Source organism: Diabrotica virgifera, chromosome 8, assembly GCF_917563875.1.
Source record: "Diabrotica virgifera virgifera chromosome 8, PGI_DIABVI_V3a".
Lineage (NCBI taxonomy): Eukaryota > Metazoa > Arthropoda > Insecta > Coleoptera > Chrysomelidae > Diabrotica > Diabrotica virgifera.
The window spans coordinates 39352007-39374111 of record NC_065450.1 but is presented as its reverse complement, the minus strand read 5'-3'; the positions used below and the strand labels follow the sequence as shown (position 1 = coordinate 39374111).

Below are 22105 nucleotides of genomic sequence, written 5' to 3'. Positions count from 1 at the left end.
AAAGAATATTAAAAAACATTTCATGGAATTTTTTTTTTAGTAAATGTAACAATAACTCCTAAGTGGCAGTTGCGTGTAAGGAATATTATGAAAAATAATCAGTATTTCTTAAGCAATTCAAAACGCAAAAAATTAACAGGGTGTTCCATTAGAAATAAGGAAAGTTCATTCGATTTTTAGAAAAACGGAAGATTTGACAACAATGTAATTACAACTATAATATCGGCGGCATTAGAAGACCCTTATCTACCAAAAACCTGTAAAATTCGTTTTAGTGATTTCCGAGAAATTACCGTGTTTTCATACTTTTTCGCTAGCCTGTATAATTATTTGAAAAACGTATTTTAATAAGATAATATAAAGCGATATGTTACTATTGGTCTCTATGAAGAAGAAGAAGAAGAAGAAGAATATGTCTCTATCGGTCCAACATACCGAGGTCACCAATTTGCTACGTCACTGCTAGAGGGTTAATACGCCATCTTTTTCGCAAGTTTTTGACCTTGTTCTGACTAGTTTGTAGGTTCCTATTGTTTGTTTTTTAACCAAGAGGAGTGATTAAAATTTACCGCGCTGTACTGCTTGTTTGTAATTGGTCCAACCGCAGGCACGTTTACTCCACTCTTATAAAATTTTGACACTAATGACATTTATCAAATTTTGTCACTAGTGACATTTCATAGGTTAATTAAGTTATATCGGCGATTTTTGTGTTTTCTGTGTTATTCCTTTAATTTTTAGATTGTTATTCTGCTTTTATATAAAAGGCAGTTGTTTTTGGAACTCTTTAGCGACGTATTAATTTAATATAATATTTATAGATGTTGAAGGTCGACTAGATCAACCAAAAAAGAAGATCTATTTGGTTAATATTCTAGTGATTTTCTTGGGTGTGAATCTGTCTTTTTAGTTTACTCCTCCTGGTTAAAAAATAAACTATAGACACTGATGTTGGATCAATGTAGGCGCCAAATTGACTGTATCATCAGCAAATGTCGCATCAGTGATAAGTCGTGTTGATAGCACATCTGCAGTATACAATAGGTACAGAATTGGTCCAAGCACGCTACCTTGGGGAATCCCGAATTTATTGGATACAACTCTGTATCCACGTTTCAATTAGTTGGAAGTGCCTATCTGTCAGATATAATTTTAGAAGTTGAACTTTCAATCCTTTATGCCACACCCTGTCAAAAGCTGCTGAATAACATATTTTACTATTCAGGTTATACTCTGGGCTAATTAGCAAAATTCATGGAAAAGTTATTTACCAGCAATTTTATTGCTGGAATCTAATTATCAGATCCTATATATTAATAATATAGGTATGCAAAGTCCGCAGATAGTGTGCTACTTTTTTTATAAACAAAATGGCGCCGACAAATCGTATTTTTTTCAATTATTGCTCTATAACTCCGAAGATTTTAAATTTACAACAAGAACACTCAAATAAAAATTCACCGAAATTAAATTCTGCATAGAGATATGTTTTTCACGATTTGCTCCGACGAAAATTTTCCTCGGAAAATGCGGGTTTTCCTAACAAAAACTCTAATTTTCAAATAAAGTTTTAGGTAAGTAATTATTAATCAATAATTAAATAACTTAGTGACATCAAAGCTTTTTTGGTATAGATTGTAATTCCAGAAGCCGGTGAAAATTAAACGAATATTTTAGCAGCAATTCAATTGTTAATTAACAATTTACGATCGCAATAATAACCTAAATAATCATGATACATTGATCAAACTTATAAAGATTTTAAAGATGAGATGAGTATGAGACATTGAACAAACTTAGAAAGATTATAAAGGTGTGATGCCTATTTAATATTTTGTCGACAAAATATAAATTTTTCATTTTTTTGCATAATCTTTAAATGTTTAAAAAAATTGTTATAAACAAATTAACATTTCTCAGAAATTGTTTATTATATTCTAATTTTAAAAAATACTTAAGGCTGTTTTATCGGTGCACCAAAACCTAGGGACAGTGTTTTCTCTGTTATTTACCGACAGAATGTCTCGAAATTTGGACACGTTGTTCGAAATTATGTTGCCTTTAAAATGATGGTTTTACTTTTTTTATTTTTTTGAAAATTCTGTTGAAAAATTAGATTATAATGTTTAACGTTCTATTATAACCAAACTTTTTACTCCCATCACTTGAAAGAGTTTTTTTTTCTGTAATCGTTGATTCTTTTTTCACCTTTTTGTGTCCAGTAATAATCGAGAAAAGCGTGTTCCAACTTTGAAGAAAATTTGCTAAAAATATTGAAATCTAATAATGAAACGAGTTACGCAGCATTGGCGCTTAGTTTCATCGTTATCGCCTTCGTGACGACAAATCTCATGAACGTACGGTCAGTCGGTCAGTTCGCTTGAATTATTAGAATCCATTTCCAGTTATTCATTCTTGTATTTTCTTCATCAACTTGCTTCTTAGTGTTTACAGTTTACAGTATTCTTATTACAGTATTATTTTGAAAACATTAAACTTATTTAGTTTACGGGTATTTTAAGTACATAATATATTATTAGTTTAGTGGTATAAGTTACAAGTTCTTTAGTTTACGCGTATTTTTAAGTATTACATTAGTTTAGAGATATAAGTTGACAAGATAAGAAATGAGTCCCAGGGTGTATTATACTACTATCCACGATTTGTGTTTTATTCATCAATTGGATACTTTTTTTATGTAACTGCAACCTATAAATATATTAAAATAATCTATATGTTACCGGCCAAACCCGATTTCGGGACAAACTAGTTTGGCCTAGGCCAAACTACTTTGGCCTAACCGCCTAGGATAAACTAGTATGACCTAGGTCAAACTAGTTTATCATATCACGCGTAGGCTAAACTAGTTTATCCTGATATAAATAAACACACTTCAGGCCAAACTAGTTTAGCCTAGGCCAAACTAGTTTATCCTGATATAATAAAGATTCACACTTCAGGATAAACTAGTACGGCCTTCTTCTTATTCTTCTTCTAGTGCCTATCCGTTTCGGATATTGGCGATCATCATGGCAATCTCTACTTTTCTCACTGCTGCTCTGAAAAGACTTTTAGTGGTTGTGTTGAACCACGTACGTAGATTTTTCAGCAAGGTGTTAAATGAAAGCTTATAATCCAAGGATGGTACTAAAAGTTAGGAATTTGACCTAGGCTGTCTGTCTGTCGGTCTGTCCGACCGCGAATATAACTGCTCCGTCACTATACCAGGTAGAATGACAAATGAGGTGTCAAATGAAAGCTTATAATCCAAGGATGGTACTAAAAGTGACAAAATTGACCTATGCTGTCTGTCTGTCGGTCCGTCCGACCGCGAATATAACTGCTCTGTCACTATACCAGGTAGAATGAAAAATGAGGTGTCAAATAAAAGCTTATAATCCAAGAATGTTACTAAAGCCCAAACTAGTTTGGCCTGAAGTGAGCGTCTAGAACCGGAAGTCCTAGAACAAAGGACCCCGCAGAAACTTTATGGGAAATGGCTCTCTGTCAAATGCTCTGAAACTTAGGATTGTGGTAATTCTTGATGTGTAGAACAAAAGACTCCATGGACGCGTAGCTCCAAAAAATCATAGTTCTAAGATATAAGCCTCTGAAGATATAGGTAGGTATAGAGAGGACGTTTGAGTTGGAATAAATTCATTTTCTCGAGAATGGGCGACTCTGGAGATAAATTACGAATCAGGTCAATTTTTATTTTTAAATTATAATTTTTGGCATATATATCATACTAGTGACGTCATCCATCTGGGCGTGATGACGCAATCGATGATATTTTTAAATAGTAATAGAGGTCGTGTGATAGTTCATTTGAAAGGCTATTTAATTCTCTATTCACTAATATAAACATCAACATAATCATTTATACAGGGTGCCCAATTTTTTTTTAATTAAATTAATTGAGACAAAAAGAAGAATGTATGTAATTTATTTAATTCGAAATACATTTTACTGCTGTCAGAAAACAGAAAAAAATGTTTATTTGATAAATAAATATTGTTTTTTGCTTAAATTCAATATTAAAGCTGCCACCCACCTACCTCTTAGCAGTTTGGACATTTAATTTAAGCGAAAGGCAATGTTTATTTTTCAAATTAACATTTTTTTCTGTTTTCTGACAGCAGTAAAATGTATTTTGAAATAAATAAATTATATACATTCTTCTTTTTGTCTCAATTAATTTAATTAAAAAAAAGTTTTGGCCACCCTGTATAAATAATTATGTTAATGTTTACATTAGTGAATAGAGAATTAAATTACCTTTCAAATGAGCTATCACACGACCCCTATTCCTATTTAAAAAAAATCACCGATTGCGTCATCACGCCCAGATAGATGACGTCACTAGTATGATATATACGCCAAAAAATTATTATTTAAAAATAAAAATCGATCTGATTCGTAATTTATCTCCAGAGTCTCCCATTCTCGAGAAAATGAATTTATTTCAACTCAAACGTCCTCACTGTACCTATAACTTCAGAGGCTTATATCTCAAAACTATAATTTTTTGGAGCTACGCGCTCATGAAGTCTTTTGTTCTACATATCAAGGACTACCAGAATCCAAAGTATCAGAGCATTTGACAGAGAGCCATTTCCCATAAGGTTTCTGCGGGGTCCTTTCTCACCTTTAGTACCAGCCTTGGATTCTAAGCTTTCATTTGACACCTCATTTGTCATTATATCTGGTATATTGACGGAAGAATTACATTCGCGATCGGACGGAAAGACGGACAGACAGCCTCGCTAAGATTTCTCACCTTTAATAACATCTTCGGATTAAAAGCATTTATTTGACACCTCATTTTTCATTCTACCTGGTATAGTGACGGAGCAGTTATTTTCGCGGTCGGACGGACCGACGGACAGACAGCCTAGCTCAAATTTCTCACCTTTGGTACCATCCTTGGATCATAAGCTTTCATTGGACACCTTATTTGTCATTCTACCTAGTATAGTGACGGAGCAGTTATATTCGCGGTCAGACGGACCGACGGACAGACAGCCTAGGTCAAATTTCTCACTTTTAGTACCATCCTTGGATTATAAAGGACGTAATTTGGGAATTCCCCGCATGTAAAAGTCCTTACATGTTCGTCAAATTACTTTCGACTCGGCTAAATTAGTGTAGGCTAGGCCGTACTAGGCGAAGGATTTCCTGACTGAAAAATCTACGTACGTGGTTCAACACAACCACTACAAATCTTTTCAGAGCAGCAGTGTGAAAAGTAGAGATTGCCATGATGGCCGCCAATATCCGAAACGGATAGGCACTACAAGAAGAAGAAGAAGGCCGTACTAGTTTATCCTGAAGTGTGAATCTTTATTATATCAGGATAAACTAGTTTGACCTAGGCCAAACTATGTGACAAAAATGTGATAATTCTTTTTAAAATATTATCCACGATAAAATCAATCTAACAAGGTATTCCCGACAAAACTAATTTGAATGGAGAATAATGCATTTTGTTGTCATTAAAATACTTTTCCGCCGGCGCCACTGAGTAAAGATCGAATTGTCGGTCGCACTCCCTACTTCCAATCAATTTCAAGTAGGGAGTCACGTGTGTCTGACGTCAGCAGTCTACGAAAGTAAGTGATACGCCCACTTAACATTGCAATGTGCTTCAACTGATAAAACAGCCTTAAAATGCGTATTTCATAGGTCTTGAAAATGAATGCTTTAAAAAAATTTCCAACCATTTGCAAAAAAGTTATGAAACAGCAAAATAAATATACGAGTTCTCCGTTTTTTATAATTTGTTTTAATTGTTTCAAAGCTTAAAAGTGAGTCTATTGTACAATCTAATTACTCACAAAGAATGTCAAAAATTAGTGCAATGGCTATATTTTAATCAAAGATTAAAAATACTTTTTTTTTGTAACTTTTAGCGCAAAAGTAGGCCTGATACAGAGTCGGAGCTAAAATGTTCACTCGAAGCGACTGACACGCAGCATACATTTTATTTATTAAAAGTGTACTTCGCGCGGCCGATCGTCGCTCCGAGTGAAAATTTTAGCTACAGTACTGTATTAGACGACTTTCGCGCGTGTAAATTACAAAGAAATATTTTTATAATCTTTAATTAAAATATAACCATTAAACTGATAATTGATATTTTTTTGTAAATAATTAGCTTGTACTTTAAACTCACTTCTACGCTTTGAAAGAATTAAAAAAAATTATAAACACCGTAGTATCGTATGTTTATTTGCTGTTTCATAACTTTTTTGCAAATGGTTGGAAAAAAGTTTTAAAGCATTCATTTTCAAGATATTTGAAATGCTCATTTTAGTTATTTTTTAAAATATTATATATAACATATATAATATTATATACATTATATATAATAAAAACTTTCTGAGAAACGTTAATTTGTTTATAACTATTTTTTTTAACATTTAAAGATTATGCAAAAAAATAAAAAATTTATATTTTGTCGACAAAATGTTAAATAGGCATCTCATCTTTATAAGATTTCAAAGTTTGATCAGTGTATCATAATTATTTTGGTTATTATTGCGACCGTAAATTATTAATTAACAATTGAATTGTTGCTAAAATATTCGTTTAATTTTCACCAGCTTCTGGAACTATAATCTAAACCAAGAAGGGTTGTAAGACACCAAATTATTTAATTATTATTTACTTATCTAAAACTTTATTTGAAAATTAAAGATTTTGTTGGGAAAACCCGCATTTTCCGAGAAAATTTTCGTCGGAACAGATCGGGAAAAACACGTCTCGATGCAGAATTTAATTACGGTGAATTTTTATTTGAGTGTTTTTGTTATAAAGTTAAAATCTTTGGAGTTATAGAGCAATAATTGAAAAAAACATGATTTTCGGGCGCCATTTTGTTTATAAAAAAAGTAGCACACTATCTGAGGACTTTACATACCTATATTATTAATATATAGGATCTTATAATTCGATTCCAGCAATAAAATTGCTGGTAAATAACTTTTCCCAAAAATGGCCTATTCTCCGATAATATCAGCCCAGACTATTACTATTATTATTTATTTAATTTACCACTCTTATGAACTTGCTCTATTATTGTCCCGTTTTCATTGCGAAACCCGAATCGGTGATCTGGAATTATCTTCTTTTCGTATATTGTAGTTTTTAGTCTTTAAACAGATGGCATCTCAAAAACCTTCCTCTCTTCTGTTTTCTTCCATGGCTTCTCAAAAACCTTTGGAAGGGAACATTTAGATAGTTGGTAATTTCGTGTTCTTCTCCAACAGCTCCTGAAGGAAATCGCATGAAGACTCTTTTTAGATATTTGCCAAAAGCTCTAGATTTTTTTTGTCATTTCTGTCCAAATGTTATCATATCTGGATTCCAACATTGGATTCCAACATTGGATTCCTGATTTTGTTTTACTATGATTAGCTCTTTTAATTCTTTGGGGATTTTGTTCACTTTTTTTTTATTTACTGTGAAATCAAAACTCTGATGAAACAGAGAAAAAATATAAAAGTGAATGTAAACACAAGTAAAGAAGAAATGAGGAAGAAAAATCAAAGGGCACACAAAGCAACCAATGCAAATTATAATATAATATCTTCCACGTGTATTATATGTGAGGTTGCAGCTTTTGGAGCTAGAAGTAGTATGTCGCCTCCTTATTTATAGGCCTGGATCACTTGTACCAATAAAAGTTTATTAATAGCAAGCTGAAAATTTGTTAATAGCTTAACGGTGTCTACTCGGACAAAATTTGATGTACGGGAATACAGGAACAGGGGAAATTTTAATTGTGTAACAGGTTACAGATTTCGAACGTCAGAGTATAACAGTATAAAAGTGTCCCATATATTTTGTCGGAAAGAACTTCCAATTGATTTGTTACCCTCATTAAACTTTCATGCAAAAATCAGACTGCTATTATCATTAACATAATTCCTTTCATTTTACATGTTTTAACATGTCGGACTTATTAAAATGCCCAACATTTTTCCATTTATTATAATATAAAATTTGCCATCGAATAAACTTAAAAATAACCTGCTAGTTTTCACAATCATAAAATTGTCAGGATGACAAGTGCCGCAATTAAAATCACGTTCCACAATTAAAGTTTCTTCTGTTCCAGTGTTCCCATTCATCAAAGTTTTTTCCGACTAGACACCGTTAAGCTATTAACAAATTTCTAGATTGCTATTAATAAACTTTGTTTTGGTACGCGGGATCCAGGTCTACTAATTCCGCAGTCCACAGTCGCATATGTTCACTTTTCACATAAGTTAACTTACAGCAATAATTTGGAGTTATAGAATAAAAATATAGAAATGTATACGCTATGAAACATAATTTTACAAACAAAGTACCCATTTCTTCTTAAAAAAATTATTATCGTTGCAAGAAAAACACATGAAATTTTTCACAGAGTGAGCAACACAATGTTTTTACACATAATTCAGTTATGTCGGGACTTTCGGTCTTTTTTCTCTGCCATAAGTAACACCAACCTTATCCCGTAGCTCTGTTAACTTCAAGTGGAACACCAGAAAAGTCCAATTCAGGATATGAAATTTTCATCATTTGCAAAATAGTCATTTTTCCAAAAAATCACGTAAACGTAAAGCGTTTTAGATGCTGCAATGTGTGTAATGTGTTTAGAATTGAATTTAATGCGAATAAAAAAATGGGCAAAAATCAAAAAAATTTATTAAAAAAGATAGGTGAGAAAAACGAGGTCTGGGGTGCAGCTGCACCCGGCACCGCCTTACGAGGTTTAATCATAAAGTTACATTATTTGCGAGGGCCGAAAATTCCCTAGAATAAATATAAAGTTTCTTCTGAATAAGATATGTATTTGAAATTAAAAATCACACTAAATTTTCTCTTTTTTTCACTCCTGTAACTGATTAAAATAAACAGAAATTTTCAGGGACATTTGAACCTCGATAATAATGTAGTCTTTCATTCTGCGTTTAAATTTTTCAAATACACTTATTGGTTCTCTCAGGATTCGAAAAAAAAAGTAACGCATTTAAAAAGAGTTGGCCCAAAATTTTACGTTTACTCTCTTAATTAATTATTTAAGGGCAATAAATGCATAAGTTAATATTTAAGAATTATTTCACTATAATTATATGAAATTATACTTTTTTGCCGAATAAATTTTTTCTAATATTAACTGTCAACATAAACTTCAAAACCATAAGCAAAATCTTAAAAATAATCATTGTGAATAATAAATTCTCTTCTTACTGTTATTAATTATCGATTACAATCCAATTACTTCTTTAAGTTGTAAATATTACACGATAAGAATTAAATAATAAGTTTGAAACAATTATTATTTGCTTTTCTCCTATCCTCTTTAAATTTCCGACCGAAACAGGAACACTAGTCATCCGTTAGATAGCGATACCAATCATACCAGCGAAACTCACAGAAGATAGGCAACACTTTTTTCTTTTCAGCGAAATTTCCGGCGAAATTTATACTAGTAATCCGTTAGGTAGGTGGCGATACCAGCGAAGCTCAGAGCGTATACCTACATAATAAAAAAAGGGAAAGCAACTATTACTCCTACTACTTACCAAATTGACATGTGCCTTATCGCTATAATTAAAGGTTGGTACTATTTCTTTGAAGTTAGTTAAGATTTCATTATGTCTCGCCATATCGGTAGCCAATATGCATCTTATCATTCCCTCCCGAACTTGTTTAAAATCTTCGCTACTGAATGATTTGAAAATATTGCAGTCATCATTTTCCAATATCCTAAAATAAACAAGTAAAATGTTTATTTATATAACACACGGATACTCAAACATGGATGCCCACTATGGGGGTGTGTTAGACTAAACAATTTAACAATTGTACAAAGATTCTAGAACAAATACTGAGAGACATTGTAGATGCTATTTAGTTCGTGGCAAACAGTGACCTCTTTAGGGATATCGGAATGGAAACTGTGGATATAATAACTAAGAAGATGGTAGGAAGCCACGAGCAAAAGCTTTGTAGGCACGAAATATTGAGGCAAGCCAATTTATTGTTAAAATTGGACAAACTAGAAGATTGAAGAGGACAAAGTCTTTTAAACTATGAGTGATAGTGAAAAGCAGAGAATAGTACTTGTACGCATGTGCGTCTTAGAATAATAGTACACTATCTTGTTAAATAAGATAAGACACGCTATAGAGTAAGGCCTTAATTTTAAGGAACAGTAATAATTTAGGTTAAAGTGAAATCTCTCATTGACCATTTATGACCAAATTTTAATTGTAATAATCATCATCGTATTCAGTGGCGTAGGGTGACACCCAGGGCGGTAATCGATGGTGTCACCCCAACTTCTAAATATAAAGATTGTGAAAATCAACGATAATCCGATAAATGTATGTTTTGTATAATGAAAAAAAAAATAAGAATTAGTTATAGTTACTGAAATTGCACCGAGGTTATTTGGCCTTGCTTGCGTTATTGTTGCTCGCAAGTAATTCTGGATTAATTTTAGTTACCAAAACTTCTGTCACATGAAGCAACCAATACACAAATGGTCATAAACAATTTTAATGCGACCATTCAGTATGGGAGGGATTTAATGAAATCCCATTCCACAATAAATTTAACAAAAGTCTACAGATAACCATTGAGAGGCTGTAATATTGTCCGCTTATAAATGTCTTCTATACCTTGGTATTTCTAACAGCAAACCTGCTTCTAATACTTTTTCATGGTAAAAATCAAAAATGTTGAAACAGCTAATTTCAACTGTTCACCGTTCGTGAAAAGCAAAGTGTGTGTCTGCACAACCTCGAACAATGAAGCCACATCTTAAATGGACTTTAATTTGGTTTCGAGTTCAGCATTGGATAGGTCAAACCATTCCAACACATCCTTTTGAAGTTCAGTCTGAAATGTGAGTCCTGTATCGGTAGCCATCTCACCATTCATTCGTTTTTGACGTCGAAGTCGTTTTTCGGTGGGAATGTCTTCGTTGTCATATATTCAATATAAAGACGAAGTTTTCCTATTTTGGTCGCTGATTGATTAACAGTTATGCCTTTACTTTTCAGTTCAATCTGACAAAAATTGATTTCTCTTAGTACATCATTCCAAAAGAAAAGATAACAAAGAAATGTGAAATTACACACAGCGGGCATAAGGTTATGGGCCACACCTCTGGTGTCTAAATTTTCTTGTTGATGAAATAATTCTTCAATTGCAGCAACAACATTATCAAAATGTTCTGCCAATACTTTAACTGCGGCATAGTGAGCACTCCAGCTCGTTGTGGATAGTCGCTTAACAGATGCTTTGCTGTGTTTAATAAACACTTCCCAGCAGCTAGTGGAAACGGAAGAAAAATTAAAAATTGCCTCTAGTGTTCTGAAACATGTGACACTAGATGTATTTTGTACAAAAAAGTGCTGGCCACATAAATTAATTAAATGATCAATACATCCAATGAAAATAGCCTTTTTGTTTATTGCTTTAATAATAACTTGTATTCCTCCATGTACGCTGCTCATAATAATTATCTTATTGCATTATCGTATCTCTGTGAACGGTACTTCATAACATCTAAATCATCAATTTCAAGCTTCTTGGCAATTTCGTTACTTATATCAACTACATTTTTGCTTTTAACGTAAAAAATCTAAAAATGTCCCTTTGACCTCGACTTTTCTCGGTTTCGTGTGTTCACAAAATAATGTCGAATTGTATTTTGATTGTAAAGTGAGTAAAGTTACAAATTAACGATTAATTATTTTGTGATCGTGTCTCTCGGGTATCACCCCCGAACGGGTGACACCCGGGGCGGACCGCCCCCTCCGCCCCACCCTAGCTACGCCACTGATCGTATTAGTGATTATGGGAAAAATATGTTCTTATTCTCTTGTTAATTTTTAAGATGAAAAAGGACATACTCTATTCTAAATGTTTAATAATAAAAATATAAACTTTTCTACTTTACCTGAAGGCTACACTACAATGATGGTTCTCCAATGGTGAGATGTCGTTGTAGCGAATAGCTAATTCAGTTTTAGCATTAATCTGGTAGATATTGTTATATCCTGGATGGTCGAGGTCGTGGCAAATACAAGAGGTTAAAAGAATAAGAACCTCAAGATCACCTATCTTTGATGGAAGGTCCACGCACCATGAAATTGCATACATCTGAAAGAAAGGAAGGCCGGTCAAAATGAATTTTTGTATAATTACAGAAAAATCAGCTATATAAAAAGTAATAGTTATATTTAATTTAAATGTAATTAAATTTTCAATATTACCATTTTATTAAAGGTTTTGTTAAAAACCTAAAGGAGCAACATATTTAAAAAATATTTGTTTACAGCAATTTTTACATATCCTTTTAAAAATCTTCATATTCGCAATTATATTAGTTGAAAATTAGGCATTTTAATTTATTAAAACTAGTACATCCCTAAAAACTAAACGATCATTGAAAATGTTGCTAACAATATAAAATACTTAAAAAAATCAATTGATAATAGTGCAGCCGATATGTGAAACAATTGTGCAATGAATGACAGAAGTATATAATTTGGACCACATATACTACACATAAAGGTAAAAATTTAGGTATGAGGCCATCTCAGATTTTGCCTTTTACAAAAATGGTGGGCATTTAAAATGGCTACTATACATATGTGACTTATAGCACGATAAATTTTGAACGAGACGTCAGATTTCAACTAAATTTGGTATAAAGGTTCTTTTATGATGAATAAGATCGAGGCCTTGAACCGGAAGAATCGGTTTACCAGAAGTTGTGTTTCTCCGGGTTTTTATGTAAAAATGTATTTTTTTTTAATTTTTTCACCCTGTATGTATTAATTTTTCAAAAAGTTAATACCGCCATTAAAAAAAAACGTAAAAATATTTCTTAGGAAATATTTTCAACTCTTTAGTTATGTTAATTACCATTTAATAAATGCATAACATATCTTCACATGTACCTATGTGCGGCAGATTCGTGCAATTATTATAAGAATTATTGTGCATTTAACGGTAGAAGCATATAATTTATACCACATGTACTACATATATAAAGGTTCAAATTTAGATAAAAGGCCATCTCAGTTTTCGTTACTTTTACAAAAATGGCGGGCATTCAAAATGGCGACTATACATATATGATAAATACCACGATAACTTTTGAACGAGCCGTCAAATTTCAACCAAATTTGGTACAGTTCTTTTTTTTAATGGATAAGATCGAGGTCTTGAACCGAAAAAATCGGTTTACTAGAAGTTGTGTTTTTACTGTTTTTTTTTATGTAAAAATGTGTTGTTTCTGTTTCAATTCTTTCACCCTGTATATTGTTGTGATCTGCTTCTTATTAATTTTATATTGATTATTATTTATTTAATTAATCATTTAATTGTCGCAAAATCATATATCAAAATTGAATAAAAAATCTCAGGGTGCCTTTTAATATATAAAAAAAACCAAATTATCTTACGTTATATTTATCTTCTCTCGTGGGTTCAGTATCTCTGAGTTGATCCTAATCGGGATAAAATAGGGAAAAGAAATAAAGCAAACTATTAAAATAAAAATACAGAATTGTCTTTTATTTATCAAATTAATACTCTGAAAACTATCGAATCTAAAAAACCTGTGGACACAGATGTCCGAATAAAATTTATACCACTTAAAATTATTATCTTTACAAAAAAACAATTTATCGGTTTGTTCCCGATGACTTTGGTAAAACAAACTAAACCAAACAAATTTATGTCTTCGCAAGGTTACCTATATTTACTATTTATATTTTGAAATATTGGAACTTTAATTCATATGCTTTTTACTCAAAAATTTATTTCCCGAACATAAAAATCTCTTTCACATAAATTGACTGACCTTTTGCTTCCCTCACTAGGATGTCTTCTCGTGACCCCAAACAGCTCTCCCTCGTTGATTATGTTAAAGGCTACTCATCAAAGCCTCTCTCCGTTGTCCAGCTTCACAACTGTCAGCATACCAGTACTAATTCTCCAACAAACCGTGTTTCTTTGACACGTTCTCGATTCAACCAAACTCCAAAAATTCTCTGCTCTCCTTCTCCCAATACTACAGAATCAAAGAGGTATTTCGTCTCGATTTGATCTGTCTCTCGTTCCACTTTTCAACACTATTCTCCACTATCAACCAGCCACTGATATATGCTAACTATCTACTCCACTTAACACGTCGAAACCGCTCTTTCTCGCTGCCAACAACATAATGAATAATTTTTCAATCTCTCTCAATCATCCAATCCATCTTTTCCCCTTCCACATTCCAAGAATCAAAACATTGACTTTTCCATTTGACAAACAACAGTCACCCTCAAATTTGTTCCGACAATCCTAATTACTTTCGGAGAAACTCTCCCACATATACTCGTATTGAAATGAAGATATTAAAATTCCAACTTTCTTTTCAATTATCAATTTCAAGAAGTTGATAATCACCTATACAGTAAACAATTTTTTTCCATTTTAAAGCTAAATACATAGTTCTTTTCACTTTAATTATTCACAAAAGTCTTTAATGGTTCCGCGGAACGCTCGTTAAAAGAGAAATCTATTTACATCCTAACTAAATTCTAATAAATCTTAAAACAGTTCAATATACAGGGTGTATCAAATTTATGTGCCCGCGTTAAATAAAAAAATTTAATTTAATTTTTATTTTGCTTTTGATTGATAAAATGAAAACACAATAACATCCCCGCCTTGTTTTGAGATAAGATCAGTATTAATAAGTGCAACAAAAATATGATTTTCTCTCGACAACAACACTTTTCTATTGTGTCACAATATTGAGTCCCACCTGAAAAACAATTGCTTTCTTTTTCCCAGTGTCTGTACTTATATGGGATAGGGTAAGTTTTCGATCGAAAATTTCCTAAGTCTTTAGTTTCAAATGAATTTCCATACTTTTTGGCTACTCTGCTTTCTTCATTTATTAAATTTTCACATTCCCTCAATTCTCTACACATGTTTATTGTGTATTCTGTCTTCTCCATTTTGCATACTTCCTCTTTAAATACCGCAGTTTCAATTGTATCTTTTCCGCCTTCTTTTTCTATTCTGATCTATTCTTCTTCTGGGCTCATCTCATCTTTTGAGGAATCCCAAGCTTCATTTTCCTGGGTCAATCTTTTTTCTTCTTTTTCTTCTTCTGGGCTCATCTCTTTTTTCGAGGAATCCCAATCTTCATTTTCTTTTATCCATCTTCTTTCTTTTTTTCTTCTTCTGGGCTCATCTCTTTTTTCGAGGAATCCCACTCTTCATTTTCTTTTATCAATTTTCTTTCTTCTTTTTCTTCTTCTGGACTCATCTCTTTTTTCGAGGAATTCCAATCGTCAATTTCCTTTGTCACTCTTTTTTCTTCTTTTTCTTCTTCTGGGCTCATCTCCTTTTTTGAGGAATCCCAGGCTTCATTGTTTTTATTTATCTTCGGTTGCTTTCTCCTCTTTCTTCTCTGTCCCTGCTTCATTGCCAAATTCATTTCCACCGTTTGTTTTTTGTCTGCATTATCCTTTTTCCGTTTCTCATGTTCCTTGTCCATTTCCAGAATGTTAGGTTCTTCTTCTTTTCCATCTGTGATTTTCATCGTGTTATTTTTGAAATCTATCACCACATGCTTTTCTGACAATTCATCCACTCCTACGATCATATCATGCATCATGTTTGGCATTATAACACATTGTAGTGCATAGAATTTCTTCCCCAATCGAACCTTTATTCGTATTCCTTCATTTATTGTCGCCAAAGTCCGTTTATTTGCGCCCACTAAAGTTACCTTAGGAATTTTGTAAATTAAATTCGTCAAGTCAACCTCTTCTATTACTTTCCTGTTAATCAAAGTAATTTCTGAACCAGTATCAATCATAATTTTAATAGGTTTCTCATTTATAAAACCATCTACAAATTTTAAATTATATCCACTTCCTTTATCATTATTTCCTGCTAATTTAATAAATTCCTTCGATTGACAAAAAATTCCTGTTTGTTCTTTTGTTTTTAGTGAGCGCCTTCGTAAAAAAACGATTGCTGTTCTTCTTCGCTTTGTCTCTCATCCTCATATTCGCCTATTTGCGTATTGTTTACCGCTCTTCTATTTTCTCTCGGTCTGTTGGACCCGTATCGGTTTCCACGATTTTCCTGTTCATTCCTTCTATTATCATTTCTGTCTCCTTGATTTGTGCGTGTATTATTTCTATTCTGGTTTTCTCGGTATCTGTCTTCGTTCCATTGCCGATTTCTTTGTTCATAGTTTCCTCTTCCATTGTCTCTATTTTCGTTTTCACTCCTCGGAATAAATTCTCTTCTTGTATAGTCTCTCCGAAAGTTTTGTCTTCTATCTCTATAGTCTTGATTTTCGCGTTGTCTATAATTTTCTTGCGATCTTCTTATTTCTCTTTCCCTCATTTTTGCTTTTCGTATTTGTAAAAATTTGCACAAACTGTCGATATCTTTGTAGTTTTGTAGAGTTATGTGATCTTCTAAGCTATCTTCAAAATGTCTGGCTATCAGTTTTACTAGCTGTTCGGATGAATAATTGTACTGTAGATGTTTTGCATTATTATATAATTATAGTGCATATGTTATCTCTGAAATATCCATTCTATCATGGTACCTCCCATTTTGCAATTCCTTGTTTATTTCTAGCTGTTGTATTTTTCCCCAGAAAAAACTCAGGAACTCGTGTTCAAATTTATGCCAATTGTCCAATTCTTCTTCTTTGCTGTCGAACCATAAACTTGCCTCATCTTTAAGATGGTTCGTTATCGTTTCTTTGGCTGTCTCGAAGTTACCGATGTGTCGTATTTTCTTTTTCAAATTGTTTATGAAAATTACTGGGTGTAATTTTTTTACATCCCCGCCAAATCTTATTTTCACATCCTCTGTACTATGGATAATCGTTTCCCTTCTTTCTCCGAAATTTTGTTGTTTTCTGATGTCATCAATTAGTTTTTCATTATTTCGGCATCTTTCTTCTATTTCTTTCTTGTCTTCTTGTAAAGCATTTTCAAATTTGTTTTCCAACTTATTCTCCAAATTTTCTAGTTCCTTTTTCTGGCAATTTGTTAACTCCTCCATTTTACTTTGAATTTTCATTTCTTGCTGTTCTATCTCGTTTTTCATTGTTGTCAAACATCCTTTTATTTCCTTTTCATACTTTTCTATGCGTTCCTCTATTTTCTTATTGTTCTCTTCTATTGCTTTTTTTGTTTCCTGTTGATTATCATCCATTTTTTGCTGTGTTTCATCCATTTTTTATCCACTTTTTGTTGTGTTTCATCCATTTTTTGTTCCATTTTTTGTTGTGATTCATCCATTTTCTTTGATGTTTCTTCCTGATTTTTATCCATTGCTTGTTTTGTTTCTCATTGATTGTCATCCAGTTTTTGTTGTGTTTCATCCATTTTCTGTTCCATTCTTTGTGACTGGAGTTGCATCAGTTGTAATAATTTATCTATTCCTGATAATTCCTGATTTTCTGATGCCATGATTGTTGTTTCGAAAATGTCTTCTTGTTCTGTAGGTTCTTCTTGTTCCAAATGTTCTTCTTGTTTTTTGTTTTCTTTGCTTTTGCTTCTGGTTGTTATCGACATGTAGTTAAAATTTATCCCCGCCTAATATGAAATTCGAAAATACCTTGTATGCTGTCGAGACGAAAATTTTTCTCTCCCCAAATATAATCAATTTATCCCACAAATTTTTAAATATTTCAAATCTCAAATCAATCAAATTAAAATAAATATGTAAAAATTGTACCTACATAAAAAATTATGTCACACAAATATTTCAAAAATTTTAAATACATCAACTTTTTCCGACGGGCAAATAAATTTTCCTTCACCTGTTTTTCCGTTTCCTATTCCCTTCAAATTCACAACCAGAGATACTTTAAGGCCCTAACGTTGGCTCGCCATGTTGTTGTGATCTGCTTCTTATTAATTTTATATTGATTATTATTTATTTAATTAATCATTTAATTGTCGCAAAATCATATATCAAAATTGAATAAAAAATCTCAGGGTGCCTTTTAATATATAAAAAAAAACCAAATTATCTTACGTTATATTTATCTTCTCTCGTGGGTTCAGTATCTCTGAGTTGATCCTAATCGGGATAAAATAGGGAAAAGAAATAAAGCAAACTATTAAAATAAAAATACAGAATTGTCTTTTATTTATCAAATTAATACTCTGAAAACTATCGAATCTAAAAAACCTGTGGACACAGATGTTCGAATAAAATTTATACCACTTAAAATTATTATCTTTACAAAAAAACAATTTATCGGTTTGTTCCCGATGACTTTGGTAAAACAAACTAAACCAAACAAATCTATGTCTTCGCAAGGTTACCTATATTTACTACTTATATTTTGAAATATTGGAACTTTCATTCATATGCTTTTTACTCAAAAATTTATTTCCCGAACATAAAAATCTCTTTCACATAAATTGACTAACCTTTTGCTTCCCTCACTAGGATGTCTTCTCGTGACCCCAAACAGCTCTCCCTCGTTGATTATGTTAAAGGCTACTCATCAAAGCCTCTCTCCGTTGTCCAGCTTCACAACTGTCAGCATACCAGCACTAATTCTCCAACAAACCGTGTTTCTTTGACACGTTCTCGATTCAACCAAACTCCAAAAATTCTCTGCTCTCCTTCTCCCAATACTACAGAATCAAAGAGGTATTTCGTCTCAATTTGATCTGTCTCTCGTTCCACTTTTCAACACTATTCTCCACTATCAACCAGCCACTGATATATGCTAACTATCTACTCCACTTAACACGTCGAAACCGCTCTTTCTCGCTGCCAACAACATAATGAATAATTTTTCAATCTCTCTCAATCATCCAATCCATCTTTTCCCCTTCCACATTCCAAGAATCAAAACATTGACTTTTCCATTTGACAAACAACAGTCACCCTCAAATTTGTTCCGACAATCCTAATTACTTTCGGAGAAACTCTCCCACATATACTCGTATTGAAATGAAGATATTAAAATTCCAACTTTCTTTTCAATTATCAATTTCAAGAAGTTGATAATCACCTATACAGTAAACAATTTTTTTCCATTTTAAATCTAAATACATAGTTCTTTTCACTTTAATTATTCACAAAAGTCTTTAATGGTTCCGCGGAACGCTCGTTAAAAGAGAGATCTATTTACATCCTAACTAAATTCTAATAAATTTTAAAACAGCTCAATATACAGGGTGTATCAAATTTATGTGCCCGCGTTAAATAAAAAAATTTAATTTAATTTTTATTTTGCTTTTGATTGATAAAATGAAAACACAATAATATATAAATTTTTCAAAAATGTAATACCGCCATTGAAATGAGTGTAAAAATATTTTTTAGGATATATTTTGAACATTTTAGTTATGCTTATTGCCATTTAATAAATGCATAACGTATATTTACATGTACGTATGGGCGGCAGATTCGTTTTAAATGCCAGCCATTTTTGTAAAAGACAACATCTGAGATGGCCTCATATCTAAATTTGAATCATTGTATGTGTAGTATGTGGTCCAAATTATATGCTTCTACCATTAAATGCCCAATAATTCTTATATTATTATTTGCACGAATCTACCGCACATACTTACCTACATGTGAAGATATGTCTTGCATTTATTACATGGTAATTAATATAACTCAAGAGTTCAAAATATTTCCTAAAAAATATTTTTACGCTCTTTTCAATGCCGGTATTACCTTCTTGAAAAATTAATATATACAAGGTGAAATAATTGAAAAAATAAACAACATATTTTTACAAAAAAATCAAGAAAAACACAACTTCTGGTAAACCGATTCTTCCGGTTCAAGAGCTCGATCTTATACTTACATCAAAAAAGAACCTATATACCAAATTTGGGTGAAATCAGACTTTTCGTTCAAAAGCAGGCAAAAAAGCCCGCCTTTTTTGTAAAGGGCAAAATCTGAGATGGCCTTATATCTAAATTTGAACCTTTGTATGTGTAGTATATGTGGTCCAAATTATATGCTTCTACCATTAAATGCACAACAATTCTTATATTTGCACGAATCTGCCGCGCATAGGTACATGTGAAGATAAGTTATGCATTTATTACATGGTAATTAACATAACTAAAAAGTTCAAACTATTTTCTAAAAAATATTTGTGCTCTCTTGTCAATGCCTCTATTACCTTTTTGAAAAATTAATATATACAGGGTGAAAGAATTAAACAAAAAAAAACAACATATTTTTAAATAAAAACCAGGAAAACACAACTTCTGGTAAACCGATTCTTGCGGTTCAGGAGCTCGATCTTATACATCAAAAAAAGAACCTGCATACCAAATTTGGATGAAGTCGGACTTTTAGTTTAAAAGATATCGTTCTATGTTAAAAACGTTATCACAATAAAGTTATCACATATGTATCGTCGCCATTTCGAATGCCTGCCATTTTTGTAAAAGGTAAAATCTGAGATGGCCTTGTATCTAATTTTAAACCTTTATATGTGTATTATGTGTGGTCCAAATTATATGCTTCTATCATTAAATGCACAATTCTTATACTATTTGCACGAATCTGCCGCACTAAAACAAAAGTTTAGAAGTCCACAAGTCCAACACAAAATAAAACAAAATCTATGGATTCGACAACGATATAGTATCTGTCGAGCTATGTCGTGGCGTTCTTGTATATTTCTCCTCCATTGTCTTAGGTTCCTACTTTTTAGATCGTCATTCACGTCATCCAACCCTCTTGTTCTTGATCTTCCATTCTTTCGTCGTTCTGTCAGCTTCCATTTTCTTTGTTGCTTTTATATTTTCTTGTCTGAGGACATGTGTCAGTCATGACTGCTTATAACTTTTTAAAAATCGTATAATATCCTGCCCTTCATTCAATTTATTAATCTTGTAGTTTCCTTTGATTCTATAACGGCGTATATACGATTCTATACCGGCGATTCTATAATGTGATTTCCATAAATTTTAATTACAATTTACGCCGTTATTGATCAAAATTCAGTGTTGGTGTAATGGTATGAAATGATTTTAATTTCGAGAGGTATTTCGAGAGATTGTAATTCATGTAATTTTTTTGCATTTGAGTGATATTATATTTTCCGTAAGATGTGTGCGGTGTCCTTAAGTAAAAATCTGAATAAAGTAAGGAAGAGAAGATACATGGAATACATGTTTTAGATACTTCTTCTTCTTAACGTACCCTATCAAGTCCCCTTGACTTTGGCGAATAACATGGCGAGACTGTCTCTGTCTCGAGCCATTCTAAATAGTTGTTCTGCTTTCTTTATTCCTGTCCACTCCCGGATATTCTTCAACCAAGAGGCTTGCTTTCTACCAATTCCACTGCGTCCTTAGATTTTACCCATCATAATAAGTTGAAGAATATTATACCGGTCTCCCCTTACTACGTGTCCAAAATAGGCCACCTTTATATATTTGATTTTATTAAGCAGCTCGCGGGCAGCATTTGCTATCTTAAGGACTGCCACATTTGTCAGCATAGCCGTCCATGGTATTTTCAGTGGACGTCTGTGCAGCCACATTTCAAAGGCCTCCAAACGATTAATGGTGGATATTTTTAATGTCCATGCTTCGACACCATACAAGAGGACTGACCAGATGTAACATTTAATCATGCGCTTTCGAAGTTGAAGTTGCAAGTTATCATTACAGAAGAATGACCTCATTTTTAAAAATGTTGTGCGGGCTATCTCGATTCTACATTTTATCTCTTTATCTGGATCTAGTTGTTCATTAATATGGCAACCAAGATATTTAAAACTGGGTACTCTTTGAATTATATGACCATCAACATATAACCGTGAATCTTGATGGGCCAAACGGCTAAATACCATGTATTTTTTGTTTTTGAACAGTTTATGTTTAGGCCAAACTCTCTTCCTACTGTGTCAATAGCATTTAAAAGGTGTTGTAGTCCATTCATATCATCACTTAAAATAACTGTATCGTCTGCATATCTGATTGTATTTATCAGAATTCCATTAACTTTCACACCCCATTCTAAATTATGCAGCGCTTCCTTAAATATTATATCTGAA

General features: G+C 32.4%; 1 protein-coding gene across 3 annotated transcripts in view; it reads right to left on the bottom strand.

Moving 5' to 3' along the window:
- LOC126889574 (high affinity cGMP-specific 3',5'-cyclic phosphodiesterase 9A) overlaps positions 1-22105 on the bottom strand; it is a 1727652-nt gene that overhangs the window by 81053 nt on the left and 1624494 nt on the right. For all 3 annotated transcript variants that reach the window (XM_050657957.1, XM_050657959.1, XM_050657958.1), the window contains 2 exons: positions 11966-12168; positions 9579-9762 (listed from right to left, as the gene is read on the bottom strand). In XM_050657957.1, coding sequence (XP_050513914.1) covers positions 9579-9762; positions 11966-12168 — 387 coding nt within the window. The remainder of the gene's footprint in view (positions 1-9578; positions 9763-11965; positions 12169-22105) is intronic.